The following is a 10,249-nucleotide window of genomic DNA, read 5'->3' on the forward strand; positions in this document are numbered from 1 at the left end:
ACCATGAAGTTTCCTGCTTGCTGTGTAGATGGGACATGGTGCTGGACAGCTCCCGTGTGCAGGGAGGGGGCTCCATATTGCTCGTGGCTCTAATGATCTGTTTCAATCCCGTAGGCTCCCATGGCTTTCTGATGAAATCTGCTCTTGCTGGACTGAAAAAGGATCTGCATTGATCTGGGAGGGAAGACTTTGATAACCTTTTCATGGGAGCTTAGGAAAAAAAAAAACTACTGCAACTGCATCTTTCTGCGTCACAACCTCCTGCAGGGAAATCTGTTGAGTTGTGTTTTTTTTTAAACTGACATGGACTATGCATCCAAGGAAGCAGGAATACAGGATTCACAATGCACAGCTAGAAATCTAAAAGAAAGTCGGGTACAGGCCGAAAAGTCTCAGGGGATCCAAAGTGAGTGTCCTGCAGAACCCAATGACTGTACTCAGAGTCCTATGAATATTCATGGGCTGAACAGCAGTGGGATTATCATGGACACTGCAATGCTGAACTCGGCAAGAGAAGCCCAGCTTGTGCCTAAAGACTCCAAAACGGTCAAGCTGAGGTTCCTGAGGAGGACGGTGGTAGAGTCCGATCAAGAGGAACCATCGGTTTTAGAACTAAGTGAACCTCTGCACCAGAGCAAGGTCATCCCCATCTCTAGAGCCAGAAGGGCCATTGCCAAGAGGGCTCAGGGGACCAGTGACCATGGACCCACCACGGAGGGCAACGAACCTACAACAGGGGCTTCCAAAGAGAATATCACAGAAGGTCAACAAGAACAAGCTGGCCCAGAGCAAAAAGGTGAACCGGACACTTTTAAAGAGGCACCAAAGTCCAAAAAGGAGGAAGAAGAAGAGAACGAAGAAGAGGCAGATATAAAAGCTGTTTCTACCTCCCCTGATGGAAGGTTTTTAAAGTTTGACATTGAAATTGGGAGAGGTTCCTTTAAAACGGTATATAAGGGTCTGGATACAGAAACGTGGGTGGAGGTCGCTTGGTGTGAACTCCAGGTAAGAACGCACTTTGATATCATTATCTCTACATCTGGCAATTATCTCGCTTTTTTTATTATTATAGAGTTTGCATTTTTTTTTTCACTTGTTCATGGGTTAAATATTTTTTTTTTGTTAAAGCAAAGTTGAAATATGTGTGAGAGAATCTGTGCAGCGGGGAACTTGCCTATAGATCACCTAATTGCTGATTCTAGAGAAGTATGTTTGCACCAATCTTTGCTGATAAATGATGAGTTCTATATTGATTCTGATACCAGGCTTGTTCTGAATGATTGGTACTGAACCTTAATCACCTTATATGTTAAATCTCCTCTCTGCAGTTTGTATTTAAATTTACTGGTCTCATTATATAATGGTGCCATGGAGGTCCCCACTTCTTATTTAATTATTATCCTAATAAACGGCCCTGATATGCCGCCATGCAAATTATTCTTTTCTGGATACCAGATAGTTACATTTTAATGCAGATGGGTTTATGTGTTATTTAAGGTCTGCCTATACTTTGATCAATTTTATTATTTTTTTATATAATTATAATATATTATATATAATATTATATATTATAATAATATAATATATAATAGTTCTTCTATTCTAAGTACTCTATGCCTTCCGGAGATGTGAAAATTAAAACCATGACTCGGCTATATTACTGCAGTGAAGAATATTTTGACTCTTTCCTGTTGAGAATGGAAAATGCCTTGTAATGCAGTTTGGTTATTTTTTGTTTTTAAGGCACCATTGAGATTTTAAAACACCGTTTTGTTTAATGTTTAAGAAAATATGTGCTAATAATTTTGTCTTGTATTTCTATAGCATACAACATATCACTTTATAAAGTCCATAGTCATGTCACTAATTGCCCAATAAAGGGGGTTCACAATTTACTGCCCCCACCATAGTCCTATTGATATTACCAATATTATGGTAATTGTATTATACCCAAATTAATTGCTGGATAAGGACCTAAAGCTGCGGATACGTATGATTTTCATTTATTTGCTATGAGTGTTGGAACTTTTTCTTCCAAAGTCTTAACTAGTGGAGAAGATTTACATTTGGGTTTTTTTATTTTGGTCCCTGACTCCATTAGAGAGTATTTCCTCCCTTCCTATCGCCTTGATGACTGTGCAAGCAGGGCCACCATCAGAACTTCCTGGGCCCCACTCCTCATGGTAAAAAGTTCCAGCATTGCTAAAATGTTCCTTTGACCAGGGCCCAGTAGTACCCAATGGTACCCTGTAGTACCCAATGGTACCCTGTAGTACCCAATGGTACCCTGTAGTACCCAATGGTATCCCTGCATGCAAGAGAAGGGGAACTTGATAGTCACTGGAACAGGAAACCATGAGCAACAATAAAAAAAATTGTCAGAAGTTCTAACCCCTCTCTTCTACTAAAAATATGTTTTATTCATCTGTGTCTCTGACATGTGAGGGAAAAAAAGTCTCAAAAAGGATACAAATGAAAAAAAAAAACTTGTGTGGGTCTCACCTTTCCTTACTCCATCAAAAACAAACATAAATATAACTGGAAATATCTAATAAGTGTTGGTAGAGTGGGAAAGTTTGGTTTTGTGTGGTTTTTACTAAAGGTAGTGCGCGGGTTAAGGACATCCAACACACGGGGTGCTTCCTAGATACGAACTGGATTCCCTGCTCGCTGTGTGCAGGATGGAAGCTTGAAGGGGCTGGTTTGTGTGACTTGCAGAAGAAATCTTTTGCTAAACACAGCTGTGGTTATGGGTGATCTTAGGGGGGTGAGCTCTTCTGCAGCCTCTTGTTCCTTAATCTTGCCCCTATCTGGTATGTAACCTGGGGCCTACCTGTACTCTTTACAAGTGTTTTTCAACCTTTTTTGAACCACGGCACATTTTTTACATTGAAAATATCCTGCGGCACACCACCAATCAAAAATGTTACAAAATAACACTGTAGCTAATTCTCTTGTCTCTAAGAATAAACAAGGCAAATACGCTACCTACTGCCACCCACTGACATGGAAGAGTATTACATTACTCTGCCAGTCACTACAGCACAGACACTCGACAATGGTATTTTGATAATTTCCAACGGCACACCTGAAGATCTCTCATGGCACACTAGTGTGCCGCCGCACAGTGGTTGAAAATCGCTGCTATATACCTCTATAAGAGAGATTTTCCCTTGCTTCCTGTCTTGGCAAATACACTGGATGGAAGGGAAACATTTCCCCAACTTGAATGGAAATAAAAACTGGATGACAAATTCTAAGTCTTTACAACTCCAAAAAAAAGGGCACTCCACTATAACAAATTATTTTTTTGAGATTAATAACCCAGGAGTAGAGGTGATAAATGATGTGTACAAAAGTTGACTCTTATGCAAATCACATGCAGATTGCATTTTCTTACCTGGGCCAATCGAATGCAAATGATTTGGAGTTTGATTGGCTCTGTTTCAAGTCAGTGCAATTTGCCTGTAATTTATGTGATTGACATTAAAGTCCAATTTTCTGCATCTCATTGACCATCTCTACCCACAAGTACCCGTAATACAAAAACTAGGCAGGTATAGAAAGCCACCATTTAATCCTGGTTTGGATTGATTGAAAAGTATTTAAATTGATCTTTGCATACTGCTAACGCCATTGTTGCTTGATGATGTAGGAAGCTCAGATGTTGCTGTATTTGTGAAACCAATATAGAAGCTTGAAGGGGGCAAATTATGTGCTGGGGATATTTACCACTTTGTAGAGTTCAACAGAAAAACGTTTCTCCAGAAGTACCTATGCAGGGGAGCTTACAGAGAGAATCATGGCTACTAGAAGATAATCCAGTAACGCTCTATGCTGGAGCGCTTTCAGGGCTCTTTGATAATAGACAATTGAAAAAAAATATTTTTATGAAGTTTGCAGGTTCTCCCCATGTTTCCTCCAGGTACTCCGGTTTCCTTCAGCATTCCAAAAACATGCAGTTAGGTTAATTGGCTTCCACCCTACCATTGACCTTAGACTGTGTTAATGACATATGACTATGGTAGGGACATTAGATTGATGACTATGGACTAAAGTGTTCTCCCCAGCCCCTATTAGCTGGACGCACCATCAGAATTTTCAGAAGCCACCAGGCTGTCATCAAACAACTGCTTACACAAAATTAATATACTACAATTATTGCACAAAGCATGGGACACCAGGAATCTAGGCACTGGAACATAACAGAAGGACAGTGGAAAAACGGTGCATACTAAAGGTACGGGCATCACAAAGTTGGATCAAAGTATTGGTGGGCAGTAGAAAGAAGGCACAATTATAGGGTTTACTAAAAGATTATGGCACAAGCAACTAGGAGCACTAAATTGTGTAGCCTTGCCCACTTTTGACCACCCGGCCTAAAAATGTTGGCTCTATATAAATACTGGGTAATCGTATTAATATACAGTGAGCTATATTTATAGCAAATATAGCAGGGGTTCCCTAAAGACCTGAACATTTTTTAAGGGCTCCCCCATGGTAAAAACATTGAGAATTTGGTTATTTTGTCCACCCAGTTCTAGGATTTAAGTAGCCCTGTGCCAAAAGTCACAGACCTTGCCTTTGTCTGCTACGGTAGTCATTACAGTTGGATCACTCTTCTGTCCCAAACCTGTTGTTGGACAATAAAAGAGCAGCAAGCTTAGGAGTTTTGTTCAGGATACTGCGCAGGCACAGCTAACCTTTCCATATGCTAAACCTTTACTTTTTGATGCAACAGAGGTTGTCTTGTAAAATACTGCACGTTAAAGCCAAACTGAAGCTGTAAAACAAAAGATTGCCAGCAGACAGCTCTTTATTGCAGAAGGGACAGGCAATGTGTCTTCTGCAATAAAACAAACTTACCTGTCAGTTCTCCTTCTGGTATATACATTGAACTGAACCCCGAACGTGCAGATCCGTGTATGTTCCTGCTCGGATTGGCCAAACACCTGAACCTGGAAGAAGACTGAGCAAAGATGTCGGCGTTGGAAAAGGAGTAGAGAAAGGTGAGTTATTTCCACTTTAGCTTGTTTGTGGTAATGCACCATGACAGAAAGTCGTGGTATAGATGGAACCTCCATACATCTGGGTAAAGTTGTGGTATAGATGGAACCTCCATACATCTGGGTAAAGTCGTGGTATAGATGGGTGGTATAGATGGAACCTCCATACATCTGGGTAAAGTCGTGGTATAGATGGAACCTCCATACATCTGGGTAAAGTCGTGGTATAGATGGAACTATTATTTGCTAAAGTGAAACATTTAGAAATAGAAACTTGTGTTTGTCACAGAAAAGGTTTATTTTAGGTGTTACATCATTTTTAATACCAATACCGCCCAAATCTTGTCAATGGATAGTGAAGAAGCCATGGTCCTCGGCTCACCCCTGTTGTGCGCATGATTACAGTCACAGCTTCTCTTCAACACAATAGAAATCGGAGCGCATACTTCATACTCAAAATGCATGACAGGTATTAAAGCAAAAATGGAACCCCCTTCCACCCTTCCCTCACTCCCCCACTGTATCCCATTCTACGTGCTTTTTTTCGTACCTTGTGAAACAAGATATACTCGTAAATACCTAAAGCTGGGTACACACGTGCAATAATTGTCATTGGAAAGGATCTTTAACGATCCTTTCTAACGACAAATGCCTGCACGATGCATGAACGAGCGCTGTACATACAGCACAATTCTGCTCTATCGAGAGGAGAGAACGGCAGGGCGGCACCCCACGGTGCTGGAACTGGCGTGTCACATGACTACAGCTTTAGAAAAGTAAAAAGGGCATTTAGGTGGGTTTTTTTTTTGTTTTTTTTTGTTTGTGATCAATGTGATTAAGGTGCGGAAAATGGGATATTTAGGACAGATTTAGTTATTTATGTAAAAATAAATGCAGTGGTGTTACCTAACCACACATAACTTCAGCTGAGCATTTTTTTTCTGTATCTGTCTGGAGTTCTGAATTTATGAGGCTAATCTATCCCCTTAATTGTCCATCTGTTAACTTTTGTCTTTAGTAAATTTATCATTAATGGCATCTTCACATGTTTTGTTTCTGGGAAGTTGGTTTGGGTAATTGAGTAACAATTTTTCTGGGTAATCTTAGTAGAGCTCTAAAAGCCCTTAAATCCCCCTTATCATCAAGTTTTTTGTCATTTTATCTTTTCAAACTAGTTAATTCTTGTGTGTATTGCTTCTGTCCCTTGGTTGATAATTAAGGGCTTGTCCCACCCCTGCAAGTGTCCTATTACCTGTTCTGGGAAGACATTTGCTCATCTGATCATTTGGTCATCCCAATACTTTTTGACACTGATAATACCCCTACACCTTGTAACCCCTCTTTCCTTTTCGAATTGGCTTAAAATGTGTCATTTAGTGCTGGACAGATAAATATGGACATGAGGAGTCAACTTTCCACTTTTTGTCCCACTTTGAGCCCCATACATTTTTAAATCCCAAACAAAAAAATGTATATATTTCCGTCTACCAGTCCCAAAAAAGTTTGGTAATTTGTCAGTCATTTTTCATTTATTTTTACCTGTCAGGTAAATGAGGAACTTCATGTCCAAGAATGGCTAAACTTACAAATTATACTGTATCAATGGAGGGAGCCATGGTTGTCACCCAGGCCAGGCTTACAGCAGAACTATACTTCTAAAACCTTTATTAGATGCAAACGGAGTAGAAAATACTTTATTATCAAGGGCAACAAAAATGATATTCCTAATGTGTAGTGAAATTAAAAGTTCAAGTAAAAACCCATACTGTGCCTTGTTGTTTTTACTGTTGTAATAAAGTTTGAGCTCAGTAATGTACCTGTAGTGCAATCTTTTTTAATCCGGCTTACTCCATAGGATGCTAGGGGATCCTTGAGCAATTTGTACCTCTCTGGTCAGTTACTAATGACACCAATGATCTATTTGACCATCTGTAAGGCTGACCATCTTTTCTTCTCCCTGAGACCTGAAAGATTTCATTGGGTCCCCTCATGTTCTAAAGTTCGAGAAACACTGCTATAGTGTAACTGGTTGTAACATGCCATACCTAGCCAACATTTAAAGTAAATATTTGCGGTAGAAGCCAAATCCAGGCAGAGGTAGCAATTTAGACCAGGGGTTGCCAACCTTTTGGGCCTCATGGACCGCTAAATTCATAATTTTGAATCTCGTGCACCATTATTATGATTTTTTTAAAAAAGATAAAACACATTTGTAAAATATTGATCTTTCTAATGGTGAGTGACAAGGACTGTGGTGGCTCTGATTCATTGATCAGCTCACGGTTATGTGAAGTATTACTATTGTTACTATTATTATTAGTTGCATTATCTTTGGTATTCCTAAAGAAATGCAAAAAATATTGGTTCCCACTCATTTTGGGTTTATTTCATTAGAATCTAAGACCAAACAAGAAATAATAGTTATCAAAGTCAAACTATTTGATGCCATTATATATAACAGGTAAAGAAAATACACAGCTAAGGTCACACTTACCTAAAAGATCATCTGAAAATTAAACAAAATAAAACAATGGGATGAGAATTGGTATTGGTGGAGCGGGGTGACTGTTGTAATGGTGGAAACAATACTGAAGAATACGGCTCGGGAACGGGCGCCTCATACAACTTAATATTACACTGACGTAACGCTGCGCCTCCCTTGTTTTTCCATCTCAAGTACAGTTCGTGAATTTAGTGCAATATAAAGGCGAAAATTGTCATTCCGAATATAGGAATTTATTAGAATGTTATTTTTGTTTGATTAATAATAAAACATAAAAATTGCAAATCATGTCCAAATTTTTTTGTGGGCCACCAAAATGTTCTCACGGACCACCAGTTGGCGATCGGTGATTTACACCACTGTGCTCTCTTAATGCGTGTTGCATATTTGGTGTGCCAGTGCCATTCAGTTTATTTAACATCCCTTCAATATAACCCAATAAAAAAATGTGGCCTGCCATATATCATGTTTGTAACAGCTAATGTTTTTTAATGGTCTGTTTGTTGTGTACTGAAGCATACAGCACTCTGATGTGAGTGGACCGAGAAGTTTAAATAGTTATTAAAAATAGTTTTTGGTTCTACAGATTTGAGTCCTTGGATATGGGCAATTGAATACAATTTCTACAACAACTGTGAAGATCAATCCACTTACAGAGATATCAGAGTTTCAAAAGCAGAGATTTATCTGGCTCAGTGATCAGGAGAAAGACCCATCTATACCACAACACATTTCGTTTTTTTTCTTCATTTTATACCCTGGAGAAGCTGTCTTGTGATTTGAGATTTATGTCATTTGAGGTCTTTATTGAACAAGACCAAGTTTATGCAGAGAACCTGTGCAGGTTTTTCATTCCGGCATTTATTTATAGGAAAGCATGCAACCCAATTACTAACACTGGATATGTTTATTGTGATAAAGCCTAACCTCAGCCAAATGAATTCTTGCACCACCCGGCACTTATCAGCAGCCACCCGGCTGTTTTTGGGTGGTTACTAAAGAGTTGGGTTACAATACAGGGGCCACCACCCCCCTACCATTTTTTCCCACCAAGCTTAAAAAAATTCTGGGTTGAGCACTGCACTTTTAGCAGGGAAGCTGGGTGATCTAGCAAACCTGGAATGGATTATATAAAAGCTATTTGTTAGCAAAGGTTTTCAATCCTATACGAGGTCCGTTCCAGGTTTGCTTGATCACTTAACTTCACTGCTGAAAGTGTATCCTCTCCAGTCTTTAATAAACCAGGCCCATGGAGTAGGGCAGCCTAAAATGATGGGGTACCAGTGAAACAAAGCATTAGCTGTAATAAACATTTTTTTAACAGGTTGGTAATACAAATGAAAACCAAAGAAATAAGGTGAGTTTTAGGAGCTTGTTTGAATGAGATTAAAGTAAGACCGAGCCTAATGGGACAGTGGATAGAATTACAGAGAGTTGGGGCAGTCCTAGAGAAGTCTTAAGGCCATGCCTGGGAAGAGGTTATGAGGAGGCCATTGTAAGAGCCCAGGGAGTTAGTATTAATGTATAAGGTCTAAAATATAAGCAGTACAAAAACTAAAGTGAATAAAAGTCAAATTACTGTAGTTTAAATTATTTCCAATGAAGTGGAAGCCAGTTTAGAAATGTGCAAAGAGGAGCATCAAATGAAGATAACAAGGAGGATAGGTAAGTCTTTCTGCACCATTCATGATAGATTGCAGAAGTGGGAGTCTAATAAAATGAATACCAGACATGAGGCTGTAGCAGTTCAATAGTCCTGGGGAGAAATAATGAATTACAAATTGATGTGAAATAAAAACAGGAATTTGATTCTCTCTGCCGATAGAAAGTGGTGTATTTTGGAGATTCTGCGCTGGTAAAAGTGGCAGAACCTATTTATGTTCTGGTTGTGCACAGTGAAGGATATATGATCAGTACATATTCTTGGCTAGTAAAGACGCAATGAGACGCAACTATTTATTTGCGTAATTTGTCTTCCGTAAAGTGAAATTGACTGCTTATTGGTTGGAGCACTTACTGAAAAACATTGCAGTGGATTCTTGAAGCTCAGCTGGTATTTTTTTGCATATTTCTATATATTGGGTTTATTTTAAAGGCTTATTTCTACTCATAAATTCTAGAACTGTGCAAGTTCTTGTCTGCTGCTAATAATATAGAGTGAGAAGATCTGTTTGCCTTCCTCTCAGCATGCCGAGTATGCGTCATCTGTTTCACACAGCATTGGAAATCCTAACAGACTTTCAGGATTGAAGCTATCTGTGCAGCCTGAAAGCTTGTAATGCACAAAGCACTGTAAGCTGGAGAAAAGTGGGTTAGATCATTCAAGCCTGTAAACCTGCCATGTCAGAGATATGTGTCACTGATGTCATATGCCAGACGGGGTTAGGGTACAAAGACACAATGCATGATTGGGGGAATGGACCAAATGAACTTTATATGATTTATATACAACAAATATTATTTCTGCAATTATTAGTAAACCATTTTGATGGATTTTACAGACAGAGATGCTAGTCAGAACTGAGAGTTTAGTATTAACTAGTAGTAGAGAGGGGCCTGAGAGATTGCAATATACAGAGTATAGGGTTAGACAAAATGGGACCAAAGTCATCGCAAATCTTGCATCACATGTTTCTGGTGCATGCCATATACAAGCATGGCAATCATTTCCTAGGTATGTCTGCTGTTGTCTTCCTTAGGAAGCCCTCCTGTATTGCTGAGATCAAATACTCTCACCAGG

General features: G+C 39.3%; 1 protein-coding gene across 5 annotated transcripts in view; it reads left to right on the forward strand.

Moving 5' to 3' along the window:
* Window positions 1–10,249, forward strand: part of WNK2 (WNK lysine deficient protein kinase 2) — a 154,102-nt gene that overhangs the window by 5,346 nt on the left and 138,507 nt on the right. For all 5 annotated transcript variants that reach the window (XM_072420972.1, XM_072420971.1, XM_072420974.1 and 2 more), the window contains exon 2: window positions 115–1,005. In XM_072420972.1, the coding sequence (XP_072277073.1) occupies window positions 304–1,005 (702 nt within the window). In that variant the 5' untranslated portion in view covers window positions 115–303. The remainder of the gene's footprint in view (window positions 1–114; window positions 1,006–10,249) is intronic.

The sequence above is a fragment of the Pyxicephalus adspersus genome, chromosome 8 (genome assembly GCF_032062135.1).
Source record: "Pyxicephalus adspersus chromosome 8, UCB_Pads_2.0, whole genome shotgun sequence".
In the NCBI taxonomy this organism is placed as follows: Eukaryota; Metazoa; Chordata; class Amphibia; order Anura; family Pyxicephalidae; genus Pyxicephalus; species Pyxicephalus adspersus.